We start from the raw sequence: 25,121 nt of genomic DNA on the forward strand, positions 1-25,121 counted from the left end.
TTGTTTTTTCTCACTGATTGTGTAAATGTATTAATTATTTTCTCTTTTTAAAGCTACAAACATCCAACTTCCACAGCTGTAAATATGCTGCACAAATATACATATATTCACTATATGTGTTGTATATCAAACTCAGGTATAATTATAGATATATTAATCCCCACAAACCCTCAAATAAAAATAATGAATTTACCTAAAAATAATGAACTAAGTTTTAAAAAACAGTATTTTGCATTATATGCCTTTTAATGTTTTTCTTTTTATCATATTAGCGGGAATAGGTTTCTGTAAATTAATGGTGATAATATGAGATGCAGGATGGACAATAAAGCTCATATAATTTTTAATTTTTATTTTTTTTTAAATAACTATCAACTTCATTCATTCAGCACAGACAAAGGTACACATGACATGGCTTTCATTCAAAGGCAATGCTTAATGAAACTCATTAAGAAACAAAGGGGACACAGTAAATTAACAAAAATAATAAGATAAATTAAATAAATATGAAATAATAAAATAACTTAAAATGTCTAGTGTATAAAATACATTCAGTTGTCATAATTCTTTACAAACTTCAGCTGTGACAGCTGCTGACAGTGTCGCAGCTTCTCCTGAGTGTAAACACTAGGTTTCTCAACCAAATACAGATGAATATCCGGCCATTGGACATCGGGCCACTTTGTGATATCTTCCTCCGGGAAAGAAGTTGCTTTCCATCCGCCAAAGTTAGTTTAATAACGTAATTTCCACGATCTTTTTCCATCAATCGGCTGGTGTAAACTGACATGAACTCCGTCTTTCTGCCGCAACAATGCGCGCGCAGCTTGCCTACGTCATACTTGTTTACAAACACGGAAAGGGGTCTATACAACAGTGTTTTTCATTGAATTAGTTCTTGGTCTTGGTTGACGCTGAGTTGAAGCTCTGGTACTGTAATGATGAACATCTGCACTATAACTAATCTGATTTGAGAAGGCAGTGGGATGCCTGTTATGAATAATGTTTCGAATAAATAATAATAAACTGGTAGATAACCTATGATTCACCTTCTGAGACAAGAATGCATTCGGTCAACACTAGATCTATAATAACAATTAAGAGTAAGTCTAGCTGCCCTATTTTGAGTGCGTGTGTGAATGAATAGATGAGACGTAAATTTCTTTGTAGAAAGGCGCTTTATGAAAATAAGTCAATTTACTTGTATTAGTTTACAGCGCAGTCTTGCCACATCCAATATGGCGGCGTCGTTGACGTACGTGCTCAGCGCTCGATCGGGCGTCTACGTATATATGTCTATAGCGCCACCCAGCGGGTGGGAGGGTTAAACGCAACAGCCTGCAATCACCTCCATCGGGTTACTGCGTTTTGAGAGCTTGTGCAGACTTTGTTACAAGTGGAATGGCTTCAACCAGACTCGGGGGGGATATCTGAAACCTCCACGGAACTACACACGATTCTCCGCAGCGACATTTTGAGCCGCGTCAGACACTGAATGGTATCAGCAACGTTTCTCCTCTCAAATCGTAACGCTAGCCACATTAGCACGAGCTGTTGAGATAATAACATAACTAAATCCAGGGTGCAGGTTGCTGTGTTTGTATGCAACGCTAGATAACCGTGTATTAGTATGCAACCTGCATTTAAGCGACATAACGTTGCACTGACTGAAGCGAGACGCTGGCTCGCTGCAACTTTTGTCGACATATTTATTAACTTGGCTCCGCCGAGCTGCTGGTAGCAGGCTAACTGCAGTTAGCCCCTTACACTGGCAAGCTGGACAACTTTAATGGTTCGTTAGCGTCACGTTATTTTCACAGTTTGAGGGTTAAAGGCTCATGGTTTCCCAGAGCACTGGTTGATCCGGAGTGGCGGGGTTACTGTGTGTTGTCATGGCGATAGCTCAACGTAAATAGGTCACTAGTGCTTTTCCAGTACGGCTCTCTGCAATAAATCAGTCAGTCTGTTTGCATCTGCGTTAGGAAAACCTCAAGTGCGAGTGTGAGAATACATTTCCTATCACTTTTTTTAATGTGGTAAGCGGCTGTAGCTAGAATTGTGTAGTTGAATTGTTAACAGGAGGGAATGTTTTCCATGTTTTCCCGGGAAGCCGAGCGGGCCACACGCCGCACACACTGACCTGAACTGCAGCTAAAAGCTACAGTCAGTTCAGTCAAAATACTCACACATCTTTAAAGCTGGTTGTGATCGGAGTGTGGCATTGCACGAGGTTAAGCTCTCTTGATTTGTGAGTTGAGGAATTTAATGTTTAACGTTGGCGTTTGTTTTGCATTTTAATAAGGCAAGGCAAATGTATTTATATAGCACAATTCAACACAAGGTAATTCAAAGTGCTTTACATTGACATTAAAAGCGGCAAGACATAATTAGACAGTAAATAAGATTGAAAAAATTAAGAATAAGATGATAAGAAAAGAAGTAAAATAATAAAAAGCACAAGTTGTTAAAAATAAGGGCAGTAGAGTACAGCAGGTAAGTATTTAATTTAAGAGTACGCTTCATAAACGGTAATGTTTTTAGTCCTGATTTAAAGGATCTACAGTTGGAGCAGACCTCAGGTCTACAGGAAGTTTGTTCCACCGGTGAGGAGCAGAATAACTGAACGCTGCCTCACCTTGCTTGGTTCTGGTTCTTGGGAACCACAACAAACCAGATCCAGATGAACCTCAGGGGTCTGGGAGCTTCATAGGAACTAACAGATCAACCATGTATTTTGGTCCAAGACCATTCAGTGCTTTGTAGACCAGCAGTAACATTTTAAACTCTATCCTTTGACTCACTGGAAGCCAGTGTAGTGATTTCATGACCGGTGTAATATGGTCCAGTTTCCTGGTGTTTGTAAGGACTCTGGCGGCAGCGTTCTGGATCAGCTGCAGCTGCCTGATAGATTTCTAATAACAATAACAACAGTAATTATAATAACACTATCACATGCTGTAACAATGCACCTTCCAACAATAATCACGTCTACCTCATACTGCTGCACCTTTCAGTTTTTTAATTGTATATATGTTAATAAGTGCCACATTTGTTTATTTACTGTTTGCTATTTTTAAATCTGGGTACAGTGAATGAAATAACCGGAGTCAAATTCCTTGTCGGGCAATGTTCAAACTTGGCCAATAAAGCTGATTCTGATATATAGGAGGATAAATGCACCGTTTATCTTGCGAGGGACTTCCCATCAAAATCACATTACAATTAAGTTATCTCCATGAGGTTCATTTAACGTCAAATTTGTAATTATGTTCTGAATTCCTTGAAGTTGAATCTCTCGGATTTCAATGTCTTTTTGTGAGGTGTGCTTGAATTTAGTGAACTTAAGTTACCACTTCTGGATAGTTGAGAGAAAGCAGTTGTCTTGAATCTTGTGTTATTTTGGTTGTACTTGTTTTGATATAGACGGGTGGATTTTCATCTCTGTGTTGTCACCAGCATTCATTTTGTTTTTGATTTCAGTAAGCTGAGTCGGTGACATGGCAACAGGAGGCACTCCTTTTGATGGAAGCTCAGAAGAGTTGCACAACTGGACTGTAGGCAACGGCAGTCTGGAGGACAGACTCAATAACATGGTACGGGCTTGCTTGACTGAAACTACAACTTGAGCATGTTGCATGTAAATATTCATGTTTTCTTGTTCTGTTGAGAACAAATTGGCTCAGAATTCCAGCTGCAAAGTTGACATTGTTTTTGTAAAACTACTGTCACAGTTTATTGATGCTATGTTAAGTATCACGTGTACTGACTGGAAGGTTGCACGTAGTAAACAACAGAGCTAATGTTTCTGTTTTTGAACAGGACTGGGGTGTGCAGCAAAAGAAAGCAAACCGATCTTCAGAGAAGAACAAGAAAAAGCTTTCTGCTGCTGCGGTGGTGGAAAGCCGCCTGACTAATGATATTTCACCGGAGTCCACCCCGGGCGCCGGCCGCAGGAGAGCTCGCACCCCTCATTCCTTCCCCCAGATCAAATACACTACCCAAATGTCTGTCCCAGACCAAGCTGAGCTTGACAAGCTCCGGCAGAGGATCAATTTTACCGACCTGGATGAGGTAAATTGCAGCTATACTTGTTATTTTTCCCCCCCCTCATCAGTATGTTGTTGTCTGCCAGCAGTCCTCAAACAGAACATTCTTCTTTACACAATCAGCTCCAGGGTCTCCCGGGATCCTTCTTTTTGTGTTCTATCCAGTTTCAGTCGCTGACGGATTCAGCTGCTCCAACAGATTATTGTAGATGAAATTACGTTTTCTACAGGAGACTTATAGAATATATGCTAAGTCTTTCTGCAAACAGAAGGAGCAAAGCTTCTTCAAGTAAAAGGGTCTGCTCTGTCTTTTCTTTAAAGGTACATGTACCCTGCACAATTTCTGAATAGTAGGCTAGGTTGTAGAATAGCCTCATCAGCTTGCGTTTACAGTACATGATCAGCAAAACAAGAAAATGAATTGCAGTGTGGCAAAAAAAAATAAAAACATTGCTAAAAGAATCAGTGAAGGAGGAAAATGTTGTGCCAGTAATGGTTAGGGCTGAAGTCAAGTAATATCAAGTTCCTTTAATTAATATAATAATGTATTTTATGTTTCATTTCATTTTGACACAACATTGAGCCTTTGTTGTCCAAATGAACAACTTTCTGAAGGCTCTTTTCATCCAAATCAGCTAATCCAGGTCTCTCAGGCCTTAGAAGTAACTCACTATTTTACTATTCTACCTTTTGTACCAAGGAACATCTGGTGAGAACACTATTGACAATATTGACAAATAAACCGACTTGAATATTGAGTCAACTTCATCTGTAAAGTGGCTTAAAGAGTTCATCCCAGTTAGTTGGATCAAAGCACACCTGGAAAGGTCCTTCATCTTACTGTTACCAACCTATCGTACTCAGTTGTTTTGGTTACAGGTAACCTCTTAGTCGCAGGGGAGTCGCATAAGTACAAATATAATCTTCTACTTTCTCTGGCAGAGCATCTGCTCAAGTGTTGGAAAGTTGCAAGCACAGTAGACAGAGACGTGTTTGAAATGTTGGAGGATGTTTTGAATGCATTGGAATGTTTCTAGTCTGGCATCAACTGAGTTTATTACATTACATACAACTTATACTATAGTACAAGTATACTCTTTAAACATTTGAATAAAAAAAGGTAGCTCTAAATGTGTATTTCATTATTACTCTATTTAAAAACTGTTTGTTTGTGGGTTGTTTATAAAAAATATCAAATTTTCTCCTCTCAAAATCTTATTTTCATTGGGCTCTGATATCATTATGTTATATCTTGCAGTTGAAATGGTTCATTACCACAGAGTTGGCATTGAGAAGATTTTGTATCAATGTATTTGCTGGCCAAGGTATCATTGTATATCTGTAATACAGTTATCCACCTGAGATTATTTCCCTGTGTGCAAGACAGTCTGTAAACAAGAACGTTTGACACAGTGATAAAAATAAAGATGAAAAAAATGAATACTAAAATGTCATGAACATAAACTTTTGCTTTGAACTTCAATGCTCGAACCTCAAGTAACACCTTGTTGCATCTTCTTTTCCCGTTCAGAGGAGCATCGGCAGTGACTCTCAGGGGCGGGTCACAGCTGCCAACAACCAGCGGCAGTTAGCCGGAGAAAATAAGAAGCCTTACAATTTCCTGCCTCTGCATGTAAACACTAACAAAAGTAAGGAGCTGCTCCATCCCTCAGCATCTGCCCCAACCACCCCCGCCATCGCCAAGGAAATGAAGAAGCAGAGCCAAGGACTCAGAGAAACGTTAACCCCCGTGGTTCTTTCAAAAGACTCTCCAAGGCCCAGTACTGGTGGGAAAGAGAGTCGGCTCTTAATGCAGAGAGAGCATGGAAGAGGAGAGCCAAGAATAGACAGCAGCCAGGTAATATTTGTATGGTTTCTAAGAAAATTCATGTTTAATTACCACTTTTTATATCGTTTTTTTAAATTAAAACAAGTATGTTGTTTATCCATGCAAAGATGTCAGTGTATTGTTGAGAAACTGGAAAATTTGACTGTTGGTACAAAAGAGTAAAAAAAAAAAACAGTGTCATCCATCGTCAGACTAATTGTAGTATTGTTTTGACTGTGATACAAATTCTGTGTTTTAACAACCTTTTCTCCTTTTAGTGATTTGTGGTGGTGATTCATGTTGTTTTCCAGATTATTGTGTAACGTGAGCAAATGTACTTGAAAATACGTCACAATGCATCATTGACATTAAAATTGACTACATGACAACAAAAGTCCAATTTTTTAGCTGTATTTTTGCCCCGTACGGCATCTCCAACTAACATCATTTTGGCAATAAAGTAATCAGCACTGGGGTAATTGTTAACAAGTACAAAGTCAGCTGAAACCACTCGATCATTCTGAGTGAATAATAAAAGCGGAATGACTGTTTATAAAAGAAGGCATTGTTATCTGGCATTAGAGGTGGTAACAGAAACACATTCAGCCGTCATTGACTTATACCCAAATGTTCTTATAAGTGAGGGAGTTGCTTCTAAAAGTATTGCACCTGAAAGAATCAGTACAGTATTATAAAGAATTTCAAAATGAGAAGTTCGACTTAAACTCTTGTCCTCATCAATACTGAGGTTTAGCAGCAAAGACAAGTGGTGGGTGTAAATGCATCTGCACTCACAGCGAGGCGAAGAATTGTGGACAATGGCATAGTGTCAAAAAAGGCAGCAAAGAAGCCACTACCATCCAATAAAAACATCAAGACAGACTGAAATTAGACAGGAAAGAGAAAAGTCAGACAACATAACACTGGTGCCAAGTTATTTTCCCCAATGGAGCCCCCCCCCCTTTCCTGCTTTTTTGGAAATACGGAAAATCGAAGGTGAAAGCTACCTTTCAGTTCAGGGCCCATTATAAAAAGTTCTTCATTGTGCTATTGAAACAGGTGAAAAACGTGATGTCAGAATACTGAAGCAACAGAGTTTGAATGAAAAAAAAGTTTCACTACCAAAACCTTTGGACATGCCTGTAGATGATAGATTTCATATTTGTGTATGTGGTAGATTTTACCATGTGTTCAACCTGGGTGGTTAAAAAGACAACATAACATTTTTATTGTAAAGTAACTTGATCAAAATGATAAATAAATGCTTTCATATATTTGAATGTATGTAACAAAGGGAAGAAGGAGGAAATAGGGCAGGTAACCAGTGTGATTTGGGAAAAAAAAAAAAATTGTACCAGCCAGGTTTGCACAATTGACATGGCTGAAATTACTCGAATTAAAAAAAAAAGTTTAGTCTGTTAGGACCGTACCACTGTTAACTCCAATGATCAAATACATGGAAAACAATGTCTGCTTGAAAGTCGAGATGTGGAGCAACCACAGGGAGAAGGGTCTGAGCTGAGATACAGAGATGAGTGCCAGTGGTTACTATGATCCAATCAATTATGTTTTTGTTATTCTAATTTAACCTTTAATGCCTCAAAAGATGCACATTTTACGTTTAATTTGTTAGTCTCCTTTCATATCTGCTGAACACATAACATAGATGCATCACTGATCTGCAGAATACTTGGGAAATAACAAAACTAGGATGAAAGTGAGGGAGTGCTGGTGCAGCTAAAACTAGGCTGTATTTAGGGCAATTTATAAATATGCCATCCTGGGTGCCCAGTGAGTTTTCGCCCAGCCCCCCTTTCTGCCCTTGTGTAGCCTAGTATGAGCCATCGACACAGATGCTCTCTCACCTTTCCTCACAGCTTTGCCTGTCTTATATCCTTCCTCAAACTCACTCCGGTACACCACTCCTCCTCTCTTTGTACATCTTCAGGTGGTGACCAAACTGGTGCAGATTCGGGACTACATCAGTAAGGCCAGCTCCATGAGGGATGATCTGGTGGAAAAGAATGATGTGCCAGCCAACGTGGAGCGTCTTTCTCTTCTCATTGACCACCTCAAAGAGCAGGAGAAGTCCTATTTACGCTTCTTACAAAAAATGCTTGTAAGTTGGTTCATGTTTTTTCTGCAATTTTACCCATATCATCTTTTAAACGTTTTTTTTCTTCTGTCTTTTACGTGCCATGAGACTAATAATACATGATTTACGGACATGTGTCTTGTGTAGATGATGCATCTTGGTTCATTTTTAGCTGAAATAGAACCTGTCTTAATTTTTTCTGACATGTGCCATAGATGCATTTTAATGGTTGTTTTTTCCATCATAGTCTGAAACACTTCAAATGTTGGGTCATGATAATGTTATAAAAATTTGGGCATGGGAATGTCACCTTTTCAGAGATGTTAATTTTTGTATTCAGTTAGAGTCAAGCATTTCCTTCCAAATGTTTCTATTGATAACATTTTGTTCTTCACTTCATGTTTTCTTACCTTCATAGTCCTACAGAATTTATCAAACAGACAGAGATTTATATCTGTAGATAATTCAGTCAATGGGCAACACATTTCTTGTTTTGCAATAGACTTTCCAGTTCTTCTATTTTTGTGTGACTAGCTGTTCTCTCGATTGTTTTCATAGGCGCAGGAGAGTGACGAAGCTCATGTGGGGACTCTGGACTCAACAGTCGGCTCAGGTTCACTGGTAGAGATCACTTCTCTTAACACAGAGGCTCAGTCCTCAGACGCTTTAAATGTAATAGTAAGTACATTTGTGTCTGAGTGTTTGCATCATATTTGCTTATTTTCTACTTGCTTTAATACCCAATGTGGAAACTGTTTTCTTCAACTAGACAACATGCATTCTATAAAAACTTTATCCTCTGATATGAGGACTGAGGAGACTGTTAGAGTGGTCTGTTTAGTAGTCTGTCCTTGAATGCTTTTTGTGTCATTCCCACTGGTTATTGCTGATATGGGTTTTGGTTTGTCCAGTTTTTATATTTATACGTGGGTGTGAATTTGCAGGGTGGTAGGCCAGAATCCTTGCGTACCGACCAGAGGGAAGAATTGGAGAACCTGCGTAAGCAGCACGAGCTGCTGAAGAAGATGCTGGAGCAGCAGGAGCAGCTCAGGGCCCTTCAGGGCCGACAGGAAGCACTAATGGCCATGCAGCACAGTGCAGAACAGGCACTGGCTGTGATTGAAGACACTGGTGAGACACACGCACACATTGGTAGATGTGTTTACAGTGACCACAGACTAGTTGTATTTAAACCTGAGAAAAGTTATGTTCAAGTCTGTACAACTGAAGGAAAATGTTGTGTAGATTACTTTTCCTGAAGACAGATGCATTTCATTTCATTTTATTCTTTATTTCATTCAAAAAAAACAAAACAATTTAATACAAACACAAATACAAATGTTCCTAACTTATGAATGAAAAGGGAGGAGAAAGAAGAAGAATCTTATCTGATCTGCCCCTTTCACAAATAACATAAATTAAAAATAATAATAAAAAAAAACAACTAAGTGAATAAAAACAACTAAAATAAAATTAAAATAACATTAAATAAAATTACCACCGCCTACGGGTATGTCAATCAAACTCAACATTTTTTGTTATATTTCCTTAACATACAGGCTTTAATTGTTCTTTTGAATTGTTCTTTTGAATGTAATGTTTGATGCATCATTAAAAGCTTGAATTTGTTGATTCTTAACACAATTGACAGATGTTAAATTGGTATTTGTGGGTCTGTATTTTCAGGTAAATGTGTTTGAATAAACTAAGTTGCATTAGAGGTTAACATAAAAAAAACAATTTTGTTTGTTTTGATTTATTAAAGCTGTGTTTTTGTCTTTAGTTGTCACAGAAACCACTGGAAGTGTTTCTGGTCTAAGCATCACTTCAGAACTGAATGATGAGTTAAATGAGTTGATCCAGCGGTTCCACAACCAGTTACATGACACTCAGGTACCGTAAAAACGACTATATAGCTGCTTTTTGTCTGGATGATGGTAATATATTATTTACAATGGGTTTGAATTGAACTTCTGCATGTTGACATAGCAATGTCATTTTTGAATAATTATGTCTTTATGTTCGGCTCACTTGACAATTTATGTCTACTTTGTTCCGCAGACTAAAGCAGTGCCAGATAACCGTCGTCAGGCACAGAGTCTGTCCCTCTCCAGAGAAGTGTGTTGGTCTAGGACTCCTCAGGCCGTTGGTCCACCTCAACACAGACCCCTCCTTCACTCTGCCTCTGGTCCACACGCTGGTCTAGACGGTGGGGCAACGGCTGCAAGTGTCAACCTCACTAAGCTGCAAGAACTCCAAGAGAAAAAGCAAACTATGGACAAGATACTACAGGAGTTACAGTCACTCAGAGACCAGACACTTAATAATAATTCATGTAGGTGCATTTTCAAATCCATGATGTAGCTTTGATCCTCTCAAAATGTTGATGGATGGCATGTGGATCTTTTCAGGTCGTGGTTTGTCAGCACAGTGTAGCCCTAGTCTGCAAGGATCTTCACAGAGTCAGTCTGCTCTCTGCTCTAATGGGGCCTCGGCTTCCACTTCCTTTCAGCCTCCACTCGCTCCACAGCAGGACTGCTCCAACTCTGCTGACAAGCTGAGGTACATCCAAAAATACACATACACACAGCTTTAAGCAGTTGAATAGGCAGCTCAGATATCAGCAGCAGGTGTTGGATGGAGTAGTATAGTATTACCTTGCAAAATAGAGGAAAAAAATTGCTACATGGTCTTCTGCTGAAAAGTCTGTCATTTTTTACAAAACAAGGCTCTCAACTTCTGGATGTGCTTTTCCGTGTATGAATACTGTGTATGTACTTGAATCTTTATCAAGACGAAGGAGTTGAAATAACATTCTTCTAAGTGCAACCTTGTAAATAATTAGATTCAGTATCCATTCAGGTTTTGTTCACATCTTCTCACAGGAAGCTAAAAGAGGTCCACAAGCGCCTGAATGAACTGCGGGAATTAGTTCAGTACTATGAGCAGACTTCTGATATGATGGTGGATGCAGTCAATGAAAATGTGAAAGAGGGTGATGATGAGGAGGAGGATGAGACAGAGGATGGATCTATGTTTGAGGTCATGTTTGACTCGGAGCAGGAGAATCGCCACCCTGTAACTAACATCAGGTAGGTGTGAAGAAGAAATAATGAGTTAAATCAAGACAAACACTATTCTTCAGAGAACTTTTATCAAAGTGATGACACTCTTAGTCGGAGGGGCAAATGTGTTTCTTTTCTTTTGTTACTGGCCTCAAGTTGGAATACAATAGTATTCAGCATAACCATGTTCTGTGATTCTGGTGCTTTGTTAGAGTAACAGTCACTGTGACCTTATGTCTTCAGAAACCCACAGCGCAGCGGGAACTGGACAGACTTGAACAGTCTGACCAATGGGCGCATGGCCAGGAGTAGCACAGCTAACAACCGGGATGGGAGACTTAACACTGAGTGTGAGATCAACAACCGGACAGCAGCCAACCTCCGCAGCCTTAACATGACGGCACCCATAGGTACGCTAATAGGTACACACTGACACAAACCTGTAACATCGGACTTTAACTTCCCTCTATAGAGTATTTATGGTGTAGTGTTGAAATTCATATCAAGTAATGATATATATTTGATGGAAAACTCTGCAAGTAATACAATTTGTTGGAAGGGATAATAAAAAAAAAAAGAAGCTGTTTGAAACTTAGTTAATATAGTAAAAACTAATATCTGCTTTTGCTTGACATTTCCATTGTCATCCTGTGTAATTTATGTTGTAGAATATAAGAGAGGCAAATTGTATTGTGACTGGGGCAACATTAAACCTAAATACATCATCAACATGAGTAACCATCTCGCATCACTTTGAGAATAAATGTAAAATACAGAATAGTCATATTGGCCCGATCATCCTCTGTTAATCATCCAACATTCCAACATTTCCCAAGCAGTTGAATATTTAGCAGCACTGACACTTCAACTTTTCTTTTTTAGAATGCCAGTACAATAGGGACATCCCTTACAATCAGATGAAGGATGAAGATGGGGATGAAGACTGTCTTGATAATGATGGAGGAGCGCAGGCTGTGGTTCTTGACAGTGCATCAGAGTCCAGCCGGAGAAGCAGTCTGGGGAATGATGCGGATTTTGCTCAGAAGCTTCATCGCCGGACAGCAAAGCAAAAACGATGGCAGCTTCAGGAACTGGTGGCCATGGTACAGGTAAGGTAGATGACAGAAAGTTAGATTACTTCAGATTCTGTCTACAACAAGTAGATGTCACTTCTTGTTGTGTGCACAAAATTCATTAAGAAAAATAACGTACCCCCCAACAGCAGGAAAACTATGTGGCATTTTAACAACAGTGAGGTCCAAGCGAGACATGCCTGTCTCTCTTCATTAAAAATAACACGTTAGTCTGGCAATGAAACACTGACCCTATCTGTCTCTATCTAGAGTGATGACACAGATGTAACAACAGCTAATGAGGATGAAGCTTTACACCAGCAGCCAAATAACACCAGAGCTCCTGTTCCTGGAACATTTGGGACGGGATCTAAACAAAATCCCAGAGACATCAGTCTCTCCAGCAAGGCCAGGTGTGGTGTATTGAACATTTGAAAGATCAGTCTGACAATCTTTGTATTTTTTCCAAAAAGTTCCATAAATGAAAAGTAAAAAGTAATTTTTGATTCCAGTTTTTTTTTTTTTTTTTTTTCTTGGCTTGGATTCAATTTTCATCACAGCGTGGCTTTTTTTGTTCTTCTTACAGAGAGAAACTGTATGAGGAGAAGCTGCGTCAGCAGAAGCAGACGCTGAAGCAGCTGCATGAAGAGCGCCAGAGACTCAGTGAAATCCAAGGCAAGATCCAGGACCTGCAGTGGGCTTGCCCTGACCTCCAGGTACTTCAGTCAAGCATCTCCACAACTCCACCAGTACTGAAATACTAACACATCTTGTATTACTTTAGCTGCCTAGCAAAACAATGAAGTTTATATACAGTCATACTCAAGTGCATGGACTCCAATTTTAGTTTGAAGGTTGTATGTATCATGACAATTATAAAAAAAAAACAAAAAAAATAATTTGGTGATCTTAAAATTATGTAAGTGCGACCTCAGGTTACCAATTGACATAATAAGTGGCATATGCTGTCAATATTTAGAGGGGGGGAACAAAAGAAAGTGCAGAAACAAAGAAGTGAAAAACTGGATACTCCTGACTCAACAGCTTCCAGGAATTTATGTTGTGATACCTAAAACCTTTGAATTAAAAGAGCATGACTGTGATGAGAATGAACAGAAATGTCAAGACTCTTAACTTTAATGTAAGGGTGTTCATATTTAAAAGAAATAAAGGTGTTGAGATGTTTTGCTGCAAATTGGTGTTATATAAATAAAAACTAATTTGATTTAATAAAGTTTTTGAATATGCAAATCCCATTTTTTTAAGAGTGTAGTATTAAAAATTTGAGATGGCAACTTTTTTCTTAACTTTTCTTTTTTAATAGTCAGTTAATAACTTTATACTCACTCAGTGAGTTTATGTTTATCTAACTGGTGTGTGGAAGGTTATGCATTACCTGTGGTGGTTTTTTTTCTTCTTTTCTCCAGTCATCTGTGTCCAGCACAGTGAGTCAGCAGGGTTTATTGAGGAAGGTGCCAGTTGCAGCTTCAACTCCTGCTTCTGTCCAGGCTTCCTCATCCTCTGGACCAAAAACTAACTTGGCTGTGCTCAAACCCACTGCTCAAGAGGCAGCCCCTTCTTCAGCAGCTGACAATGAGGTGAGGTATTCCATCTTTCACACCAGAAACCCTTCTATAACTAACTCTTCCTCTTGTCAAATAGCCAAACAAGTTCCATACCTTGCAAACATCCTAGATGTGATTGCTGATGCTCTCTATTCTTCCACTGACAACAGCTCTGGTCAGAAATGCACCGCCACCAGATTTTGCGGGAAGATCTTCGACAGCGCAGAAAGCACCTAGAGTCGTTGATGGCTGAACACCAGAGACGTAGCCGTATTGATGACCCGTCTTGTCAGATCGAAGACCATGAAGAAAATGCTACATCTTCACACCCCATCAGTAGGGATGAAAGGTAGGAGACACGTTGCTCATAAAGCGTGTCTTATCAAAGTTCATTTTGAAACTCTTATTAGATTTGAGATAATTTTTACACATTTCGTAAGTACAACAGTAATGTACAGTCCATAAACAACAACGATGTTAGTTTATTTCCCGTGTTGGATGACAACATAGGAAAAGAAAACATTGCTACTACTTTTGATACCAGATTTGATCATTTGTCATTAGAACAATGGCCACCTGGGGTTCCAGTCCCTGCCACCTTGATGATGACAACGATGAGGACCGTGAAGAGGATGAGTATCGATCAGAGATGGGTGCAGAGGAAGAAGAAGAGCAGGAGGCATGTACAGAGAGCAGCTCGGATGACGACATCCATGTCTTTTCACCAAATAGTAATCAGTGCTCCTACAGTAACAGGAACAATGAAGGAAGGTCAGACCGAGTAGCGTGAGAAGAATTGCTGTAACCTCAATGCTTGTGCAAACTGATAACAGTTTCTCACGGTAATGTTTTGTTTTTTTTCTTTCCCCCACATTTGTGTGTCTAGCAATCTGAAGCCTCCAGCAGCCTTTTCGGGTGAAAACAGTGTGCATCTTCACAACAAAACTAAAGCAAAGCCGCAATCCAGAGGGTTGAACCAGCCAGCAAGCCAGCATGGTGGTGTACGCCGACAAGAGAACCTGCGCTGGGCCTCGGAGCTCTCCTTTACTGAGGGGACATGTCACTGGCAGGAGCAAGTCAACCAGTTACAGAGACAGTTGGACTTCAGTACCAGCATGTTTCAAACACTCCTGCAGGACCAGCAGGTTAGTGCACTAAACAAACACATGGGACATTGTTCAAACCTGGTGTTGACATATGTCCTGGCCCACATTAAAGGACCAACAATTGACTTGAACTGCCTTTATACCAGCAGCTGAGTTTACACTGGGGAGTTTTTCCTCACTCTTTTAGTTTTCAGAAATAATACTTTCTGTGACAAACACCACAAACGCACAGGATTTGTCATCCATAGAAAAACTCTTAGTATTTTATGTACATGAATGAGAATGAGGGGCGATTATGCTGTTGTGCTTTAAAGGTGAACACAGCCTGTGTATACATTTCAGAATGAAAACTGAAGAGTTTAAAAGCTTCACTTTATGTGTCTTCAGTCAGCAGAGGTGTGCTAACACAGAGTTCTGCAACATCAATAATCAATTTCCCTTTTGGCATTGATGAAGTTGGGTCTTTTTTTCCTCCGCCTCTTTATTTTATTTATCATTATGTTTGTAAGCAGCTAAGCTTATTGAAAAATGGACCATTAAAAGCAACTTGTGATTTATAGAAGCAGAAGAGCCACTTACGTCCCATTTGTTGCTCAGCTAACTGTGTGATGTTGACTGAGCTTCACACAAAGTACCTGTAACGAATATCTGATCGCAGGTGCTCATTCAGGATGTGTTTGGTATGAACCCTTTTGATTGATCTTTTTAAGGACATCTTTCTCTTTTAATAAAAGTCATGATTTTTGTTTACTTCTACAGACATTATCGTACATGTTGCAAACTCTGCTGACGGGTCAGTACAGCATGGTACCCAACAACGTGGCATCACCACAGGTTCACCTGGTCATGCATCAACTAAACCAGTGCTATACCCAGCTGGCCTGGCAACAAAACAATGTACAAAGGTGAAATGAATAACTATATTCTCACAAAAGATAAATAAGATGCAGGATATTTTTAGGTGTCTCACAGTCAATCACTTTTCCCTCAGGCTAAAGCAGGTCCTGAATGACCTCCTTCGCCAGCAGCAGCAGCAGCAGCAGCAGCAGCAGCAGCAGCAGCAGGCGCCGCCGCCGCCGCCGCCGCCGCAGGCGTCGACTTCAGCAGCAGGTTGGCAGACGCAGAAGCAAGGCTCGGCACAGGAATTCAGCTCTGGGTCTTCAGCCTCTCCTGGCGTTTTCCTCCCCTTCTCTACCCTGCAGCCTTCAGCCAACAACATGCCAGTGTCTCCTTTAGCCCCCTTCCCGCCCAGTATGACATACATTTGTAGCAAATTCATTCTGCCTTGTTATTAGTTCTGAATAGAACGATTAAAAAAAAAAAATTTTTTTCATCCCCCATGAAGGTTTCAATTTATATCCTCCATTCCCTGCTGCCATGGGTCACTTTCCTCAAGGTGCTGTTGGTCCAGCCACTCCTGAGCATCACAAGGTGCAGCTGGACCCCAACTCCTCTATTAAAACAGAGTACATGAGTTTTCCCCCTCCACTGCAGCGCTCTCCTCTAAACACCTCTACAGAAAGGGGGTATGTCTATCATTTGTGCGAGGAAATGCTGTGTATTTATATAACATGGTTAACATAGTTATATATACCTTTTTATTTTCCACTTTATTCCAGTAGGCCAGCAGGTCGACTTAACACATCCTACACAAACAATATGGCACGACATAACTCATCTAAGATGGAAGCGCAAGAATCTCCTCCTTCCTCGCCCACTTATACAAAATGCCCCTTAGGACTGCAAGCATTTGACAAGGCATCCCAGGAAAGCTCCAGCAGTATCCCTGATGCTGTTGATCCCACCACAGTCACAAAGACCTTTAAGGCTGGCCGCAAAGCATCTGCACAAACCAACTTGGCCTCTCGGAGCAAAACCACCAAGAACCGACGCAGGAGGAACAAAGGGCACAGTAAGAACAGTGAAGGTATGAAAGTGGAATCAGCATTGCTGGCATTTAAAATTTTATTGTAACAAGCTCTTCAAATGTAATATTCCTTCCATGGCTGTTTAATTGGGATGTAAATGTGTTTTTTGTTTAAGGTCTCCTTTATTTCTTCTCCCCAGACCACGACAGTGACAGCGTCAGCAGCACTGCAGACTTCGCCCAGCAGAGGGCACCGCCGCCTCATCACCGAGATCAGAATAAGACTCTGTTGGATAAACTGACTCAAGAAAAACTGGACAGGAAATCAAAGCTCGGGAACAAAAGAAATGACCTCTCATCAGGTATGACTGAACATGCTTTAAAAAATTACATCATTTCCCTCCTTCAATCTGTATGTTATTTTGTTTTGTTATCCATTTTACATGTTATCACAATTTTATAACATGATGTTTCTTTTTTCTTCATGTACTTCTTACATTTCCATTCTTTTGTTAATTTGCTTTTCTTAACACAATTTTCATGACCACTAGCTTAATTTTAATTTGGGGTTAATTTACTTTTACTTTGAATTTATTTTACTCACAGCTTATACTTGGAGAACACCCTTCCTCTCTAACAGAATTGCATGCACAGAAGCTCCAGGTAAAGTCCCCATGCAAATCCTAGCATCATGTAGTTCTTATCTCATCTAACCATCATGCACCATCTTTATGTCGCTAAATCCAAACCAAGGCTTCCAAACTTGTGTGCGAGTTGAGACTTTGACTTTGAAAAATGTTGCTTTTAGTTTTATCATAATTTAGTGCTTTATATGTTTTAGTTATGGGGTACATTATGCACAAAAACAAACCCTTAATCTCATATTTTAAAATCTCTTAATTGTAGATGCCAGCAGTGAGTTCTCGCTGTTCGAGGCTCTGAGAGAAACCATTTACTCTGAGGTGGCAACGCTGATATCACAGAATGAGTCACGGCCCCACTTTCTCATCGAGCTCTTCCATGAACTGCAGCTACTTAACACAGACTACTTGCGCCAAAGGGCACTCTATTCCTTACAAGTAAGTGTACACATTCTTCTGAGTGCTGGTCTTTGAACCTAGTTCACAAACCTTTTACTTGGGGCTCAAATTATGAGCTATCTAAGTTAATTTCTTGACTTCCTGAGAGTGTTGGGAAAATCCATGTTGAAATACTGCACAAGATATCTGGTTGACTTCAAAACCTTTTCAGACACAATTACAGCTCTCATTGTGATCTTACATTCTACAAGCTGATAATTTAGTTTTATTTTTACGATGTAATAACATAAATATGTGTAATTTCTGGATAATTATTTTCTTTTTAAGTAGACACCCTCGATGAATGATGATTTGTAATCTGAGGCCTGTTTATTAGCGTGGTCTTAAAATCAAATCACAATCACACGAGGTGAGGGGAAGACAGACTACGCCCCTGAAAACTTCCATCGGCAGTAATAACTTTTATTCCCCGTGTCTCTAAGGACATACTGGCCAGACATCTGGAGGTGACGAATGCAGCCGAGGACCAGGTGGCCACTCACGGTCCTATGGTTTGGGCTGCAGGTTCTCAGTCTGAGCTCACACCCAGCCAGAGTCTGACTACCAGTGATGAAGTAAGATTTCTCCCCAATGTTTTATAAACAGTCATATTTTTTATAGAATTTTTGTTTTTTTTCTTGTTCTTTATATGTCCCATCAGTCTCCACGTTGAAGCCTGTTCCCATGTATTTTTCCCAGCTCTCTTTTTCATGGGAACTGATCCCTCTTGGCTTTTTTAAGCCCTTCCTTCTTTGCCTTATGCCATTTCGTTTTAAATGTATCTTTCATTCATTTCTGTCTCAGGCTTGTCTCTTTCCATTTCTCTATATATTGCCCTTTCTCATCCTTCCATGTTTTTTTCATTTTCTCCCTACCTTCTTCATTGTCTTTAAATTTAACTTGACAGAAAGGCTTCAGAAGGCTGCCCTTAAAAACATCAAACAAAATTACTCTCATGTTTCTTTTGCTAGATTAAATATGTGCTCTTTCTTTTGTCGCAAACTCTCCAAAGTTGTACTAATTGGTAGCCAGGTCTTACAAGTGTTTTAAATATTGCTCTGTTCAAAATTTATTAAAAAAAATTCAAAAATTCAAAAATTATTAAATTATTAAAAACAACATTTTCATGTTTGAGAATGGCAGAGGAAGCCACCATTGCAGACTTTTGATATATGCTCCTCGTTTTTCTTGCCTTTCTGAAGACTTTAAGTGGGATTACAGGTGTTTGAAAAGGGGATTTGTCTTCAATATTCTATTTTCAAACAATCAGCTCAATCAGAGCTGGATGTAAAATAGATGCTGTGTGTGTGAATTTCAATAGAAAAAAAAACTCTTTTCAGGAGGTGGTGGAGAAGAACTTGAGACATGCACAGGACACAACAAAGAGGAGGGATGATGCAGAATCTGTGGAAAATAACAGCAACATGTCAACCTCCTCCGTCCTGGAACCTTTTGCTAATGATGACCTAGGTATAGTTTTGCATGTGTTAATCATTTGATTTTTGAAATTGTACTGTTTCTCCACCCTAGTAAATAGCGGAAATGCTGTGCTTAAATAAATTATGCTTTTTTTCACCCTTCTTTGCAGCAGGGCTTTTTAAGTTTTATCTTGATAAACCAGGCCGTTTACAGTTAAGGATTAATACTGCCCAGCCAAGTAAACAATATTACCATTGATTTGTAGACCATAGCATAATAGATTGAGTATGGGGCTGGCATACTTAGTTTGGTCTTGGTATATAACCGGGTTGCAGAGGCATTCATATCTACCACATTCTTTGCTTTTCTCCAGTTTCATTGATTTTTGAACTTCACTTATCCCTTCTGTATCAATTCTTGCTCTCCTTGATATGCTGCTCTGACAGGCAACACCGTGATTCAATTAGACAAAGCCCTGGCAAGGATTAGGGAGTATGAGCGCATGAAGCTTAAAGCTGAGTTTAACCCCTTCAACGCCAGCACTGCAGGTGCATGCAGCTCTGAAGTCTCAAAAGCTGAACACCCTTCTGCTAACCCCGCTGACCCAGTGGAAGGTATTAAGTCACATGATGCAGCCCATGTTTAACTTGTGCAAATGTGATCTTTCATTGGCCTGCTCAAAAATGGGTGAATTAATGTCAGGATTAAAGAAAATATTGATATTTGTGTGTTGCCAGGTGGTGCAGCTGGTGGTGTACACTGCCCTCAGATTGACACACAGCATTTGGATCGTCAGATCAAAGCTATCATGACAGAAGTTATTCCATTCCTTAAGGTATGCAGAGCTGCCAAAATAATTCTGGTTCATGACAGTAAGATGAGAGTGATGTGCTAATTTAACTAATGAAAATTGTTCCCAATTCGAACTGACTGAATGTATCGTTTCATGAATTGAATCCATCCATTTTTTTTATACCCTCCGAGTCCAATGCAGGGCCGCAGGGGCCATGGATTTTATTGTTAGAAAAAGAAAAAAGATTCTATTTATATAGCATTATAACCTTAGGCCAAACATACACACACAAAATACATATTTAATACTTGAATGGGGATTGACTGGTTGGAGAATGAATCTTCCCTGATGGTTTATGTAGGCTGCGTTGTTGTAAATGTAAAGTAATCAATGTTTGAAGTGGATCAAAAACACATGCATTTTATGCAAGAATTTTATTGAACGATATCCAATCTTGTCTCAGGACAACTGTGATTAAATGTTTTGATCCACTTCAAATGTTGGCTGTAGATTTATTAAACAGTTGAATCAATGTAATGTAATTGTTTCCCTTTATTAGGAGAACATGGATGAGGTGTGTTCCCATCAGCTGCTGACGTCTGTGCGTCGCATGGTCCTTAATCTCACGCAGCAGAATGATGAGAGCAAGGAGTTTGTCCACTTTTTCCACAAACAACTCGGTGGTATTTTGCAGGTAGGACTCAGAATGTTCCTTAGATGTACCTCAAACTGCTTTGGGAGAGAGTAAATTCAAGAGACGTTTTTATGGCATTTTTCTTGTTTGGTCCAGGACTCTCTCGGTAAATATGTAGGCCGTACTCTGAAGGACTGTGGGGAGGATCTCCTGGTTGAGATTTCGGAGATCCTGTTCAATGAACTGGCTTTCTTTAAGCTGATGCAGGATTTGGACAACAGCAACATGACTGCCCAGGCAGCAAAACACAAAAATAAGAAAACAGCCGGAGGGCCCGGTAAAACAAAGCAGACTATTGAGGTGGGTTGTTCTCTTTTTTTATGTCTTACATTTGGAAACATATGACTTTGAATGTAACTAATCTGACTTTTGTCTTCATTCATTCCTCTATTTAGGAGAAATTGGTTGGTGAAACAAATAAATCTATTTCTCGAGCAGATGCTAATCAAGACAAGGTAGTTAATACTCCTACTGATAAAGAAATAATTCATGCTGGTGTTAAGTGCTACATTAAAACCTTTGATTTCTTCCAGGATCAGAATGAGGCAGTGCAGCAAGGAGCCACTGCGCTCCGAGAACTTTACCTTCAGAACAAGACCAAGAACAACTCGAGCAGTGATGCTTCAGAGGCTGAAGAGGAGGACGAGGATGAAGGACATGGACAGGGAATGCCTTTATCAATCAGTAAGTGAAAGCTGAATGTAGTAAAAGGGGAAAAAAAGACTGATAAAAGTGAGATTTCTTTTTATGTAGAGGACATTTCAAATGTTTTTATATCCAACATTTTCAAGATTTATTGTCAATTCATTACATGCAGAAGAATCAAAGAATCAAAATGCTTCAATACCATCCAATATAAAAATAAAATAAAAAAATGGAAATAAAGTAGAGAACTAGAAAGCTAAATTAGATCATCTCCAATTCACAATTCTATTGAAAAAAAAGAAGACTGGTTACTTGAGGAAATGTCATGACCTTTTTGGTCTTCCAAGACTTACAATCCACAAAGATACAAAGCAGAAGGTTTAATGTAAACCTGCCTACTGAACCACCACCTTATCTTTGTCAGGCTGGAAGGGCTTGACTTACATTTTGGTCTGTCCGGTGGTGCTTTGGAGACCCCTAATCCTTTTCTGCAAAGAATTTTAGATTGTGCACTGCACCCTCAAATACTTTCAGTGGATAAGCGATTTATAAAGATCTCCTTTTCTCAGAACTGAATAAAAGGCTGTCTAGATGAATAAATACATTTCATACATGATCAAAGCCAAACAACTTATGCAAAATTTACTTTACACATCACAGCTTCTTCAGCTTTTATGTTTCCATTTTCTGATTATTTATGTGAATTTATCACGGACTTTAACCCAGATCTACTTATCTATATATTTTGTTTATTTGCCAGGTCTTTCCAAAGCTGAGACTCAAGCCCTAACAAACTATGGCAGTGGAGAGGATGAGGATGATGAGGAGGAAATACAGGAGTTTGAAGCCGGACCTGTAGAAGTCCAAACGTCCTTGCAGGTTTCAGCTGACGGACAGGTGGAGCAAGAGGCCAGCGCCAAGGTGAGCCATGTAGAGAGGTTTTTATTTTCCATTTTCATCACCTCTTGTTGTCTCACCAAGGTTATTGTGCTGTACCTCAGGGAACAACCAGCAGTGAAATCCAGGAAATAGAAACTGAACAGAAGACTTCAGAGAATAATGATGGTGAGGCTTACTTGGTTATGTTAAGATGGGACCTACCAACAGTATACATTTCGTGGATCTGCTTGACTTTTTCTTTTTTTTGTAAGGGTAAAAAAAAAAACAAAAAAAAACCTCCGGTCTTAGTTTACCTATTTTTTTCTATTTTGCTCAGATCAGCAAGTCAGGACTGTCTCAGAAAATTAGAATATTGTGATTTTCTGTAATGCAATTACAAAAACAAAAATCTCATACATTCTGGATTCATTACAAATCAACTGAAATATTGCAAGCCTTTTATTATTTTAATATTGCTGATCATGGCTTACAGCTTAAGAAAACTCAAATATCCTATCTCAAAAAATTAGAATATTCTTGGAATCTTAATCTTAAACCGAAAGCCATAATCAGCAATATTAAAATAATAAGAGGCTTGCAATATTTCAGTTGATTTGTAATGAATCCAGCATGTATGACATTTTTGTTTTTTTAATTGCATTACAGAAAATAAAGAACTTTATCACAATATTCAAATTTTCTGAAACAGTCCTGTACATTTCGTGCACTTTTTCTTTTTTTTTAAAGGGTAAAAAAAAGTTAGTTTACCTATTTTTTTTTTTCTATTTTGCAGAGATCAGCAAGTCAGCCGGGACTGTAAGCTCTACAGTACAGCTCCACACTGGGCTGGAGAGCCAGAGCCCTGAGGAGGAAAGTAAAGCTGAAGCAGCTGCTGCAGCTGAGGGAGACTCTGCCGTCCCCCAGAGTCCACACGTCCCCAAGGAGTCGACCACCACCAGTAGCCCCAACACAGACTCGCCCGTCCTCGTCAGTGTAGACGTAAGTCCACGTCTGCAGATGCTACTGTACTTTCATTGAATTTTGTCAGTATATTTGTGCTGGCTCTTAAGGATTTGTATGCAAATATTATTATCAGTGGTTTGATTTAACTGTTGCAGGAGATTGGATCAGGTAACACAAGCCAAAGGTCTGATGAGGAAGATTTTGTCAAGGTGGATGACTTACCACTGCAGCTCACCGTCATGTGTGAGGTGTGTAATCAGAAAGATAGGGATTTTATTTTTCTTTCTTCTTTTTAACTGTTGCTTGTCACCTTGAATAAAACCAACTCAGACCCTTAGGAGGGAGGGAGGGAATTAAAGTGAAGTGAAATAGAATCATAACAACTTTGAATCAATTGGAGTATACTGTAATTATATTATGTATTATAATTGGACCGCTTTGGACTTTAATTAAAATTGCATTGATCGTTTTTACTTTTTTCTCTGGCTCTATACAAATAAAGTGAATGCGAATTCAATTTTTATCCATCTAATGCTGTAAAGCTTTATTAATTTTAGAAGTTCAAGTCCTTTTAATCTACACAAAATGAAAAAGAGTCATAAAGTCCCAGTGAATGGGTCTGCATGTATTGATGCTGTGTGTTCTGTAATATTATCAGGAGGAGCTTCAAAAGAGAATAGTGGAGGAGCAGCAGAATAACAGCCTCTCTGTGGAAATCCTGAAAGGCAACGCTGAACTGATGATTGGGCTGGTGGGAAACGCACAGGCACTGAAGGAACCAGGTGTGTGTTTGTCAAATAGCTGTTTTTTTCTGTACTATAACCAGTTGGTCTTTTTTAGTATTAATTATAATTTTTGGTTTCTTTTTCAGAGACTGTTGGTGCCCAGAATGTATAAGGAGATATAGAGATTTTTCAAACTGCTGTTTTTAGTAACATGATAGTTAAACCCTCAGTCTGATCTGTATGATTGTTGCTTCCTAATGTGCTAGTTTAAAGAAGCAAAGTTACACCTTAGTTGTTACAAATTAGTTGTGACAGTTGCAGACAACAGCTACAAATTGTCAACACTTTAAGTTCTTTTTATTCCTGAATGTTTAGTGATATTTCTTGATCATAGGGAGTGTAGTTATCTCTTGCTGCTGATCACCAGCTGTAAGTCTGTGTTTGAATTTCTGTTGTGCTAAAACCACTGTTCATACCTGCCTTAATATTCTTCATGGTTCTGGGATCAGTTTGACATCAATGTTTTTTTTTTGTTTTATTTTTCTTGGCCTTTCCCTGCTCTTGTACGACTCATCTTTTCTGCACACGAGTTCTATTTATAGATTATAGCAGGATGAAAGTTCAGTCATAACCTGACTGAAATCTGCTAATTGTTCCTTTTTTCCACCCTAAGTTCTGTAACTTTTATTCCCTCTGACATCTTTTTACACGGTTCTGCTGTTAATGTTTAAGACGTGCATGATTTTCATTTTAACAGACTTTTCACTACAATACTAAGATTTCATTAATAAAATGCTGGAACTTTAAAAAAAAAAAAGAAAAATGCTGTTCTGTATTTATATATGGGCTGACACTGTAGTGTTTTGTTTTTCCCCCCTCTCACCTCGTCCACCTTTTTAATCTACATTACTTTTAGCGTAGTGTTTTTCGGAAATAACTTTGTTTTACATAATACATGTACTAGTAGCTGAGGCAATAATGACAAATTGGATCAATACTGGCCTGCTGCTGAATGGTTGGTCAATGCCTTTTCAGACTTTGGCAAACCAGAGGTAGGAAAGAGAGGGCTTAACTTCTGCTTTCAGCGGAAACATACAAATGACACTTTCATAAGTTTGAGGAAATGAAAGCATTTTTGCATCCAGTTCCTCATCGCTGAGCTTGGCCTTCATAAATTAATAGTTTTCTGCCTTTTTTTTTGTCTTATGGTAATGTAATAAATGAACTTGAGGTTGTTTTAATAAAAAAATGATTAACTTATTTGTAAAGTGTGTTTTAA

General features: G+C 39.1%; 1 protein-coding gene across 6 annotated transcripts; it reads left to right on the forward strand.

Annotated features, from left to right (window-relative positions):
* The first annotated feature begins 1,328 nt into the window (after window positions 1–1,328).
* pcm1 (pericentriolar material 1) lies at window positions 1,329–25,102 on the forward strand. Of its 6 annotated transcripts, none has more exons than XM_061718907.1 (40): window positions 1,329–1,498; window positions 3,481–3,593; window positions 3,820–4,071; window positions 5,578–5,904; window positions 7,823–7,993; window positions 8,528–8,647; window positions 8,914–9,100; window positions 9,753–9,862; window positions 10,031–10,304; window positions 10,381–10,531; window positions 10,855–11,061; window positions 11,278–11,456; window positions 11,917–12,143; window positions 12,378–12,520; window positions 12,694–12,823; window positions 13,535–13,705; window positions 13,843–14,021; window positions 14,237–14,443; window positions 14,559–14,817; window positions 15,538–15,683; window positions 15,770–16,029; window positions 16,124–16,304; window positions 16,398–16,705; window positions 16,846–17,007; window positions 17,252–17,308; window positions 17,552–17,724; window positions 18,168–18,299; window positions 19,065–19,194; window positions 19,590–19,757; window positions 19,881–19,978; window positions 20,496–20,630; window positions 20,727–20,930; window positions 21,026–21,085; window positions 21,164–21,314; window positions 22,036–22,196; window positions 22,277–22,340; window positions 22,948–23,153; window positions 23,273–23,365; window positions 23,776–23,899; window positions 23,989–25,102. In XM_061718907.1, exons 2-40 carry the CDS (start codon window positions 3,498–3,500, stop codon window positions 24,012–24,014), a joined length of 6,429 nt encoding a protein of 2,142 aa, XP_061574891.1. In that variant the 5' UTR covers window positions 1,329–1,498; window positions 3,481–3,497; the 3' UTR covers window positions 24,015–25,102. The 6 variants fall into 6 exon arrangements, with proteins under 6 accessions (XP_061574891.1, XP_061574902.1, XP_061574912.1 ...); XM_061718918.1 differs by having other exon boundaries at window positions 16,401–16,705; XM_061718928.1 differs by having other exon boundaries at window positions 11,278–11,444.
* The last annotated feature ends 19 nt before the right edge of the window (window positions 25,103–25,121 follow it).

This window comes from Cololabis saira, chromosome 1 (genome assembly GCF_033807715.1).
Source record: "Cololabis saira isolate AMF1-May2022 chromosome 1, fColSai1.1, whole genome shotgun sequence".
Taxonomy (NCBI): Eukaryota; Metazoa; Chordata; class Actinopteri; order Beloniformes; family Belonidae; genus Cololabis; species Cololabis saira.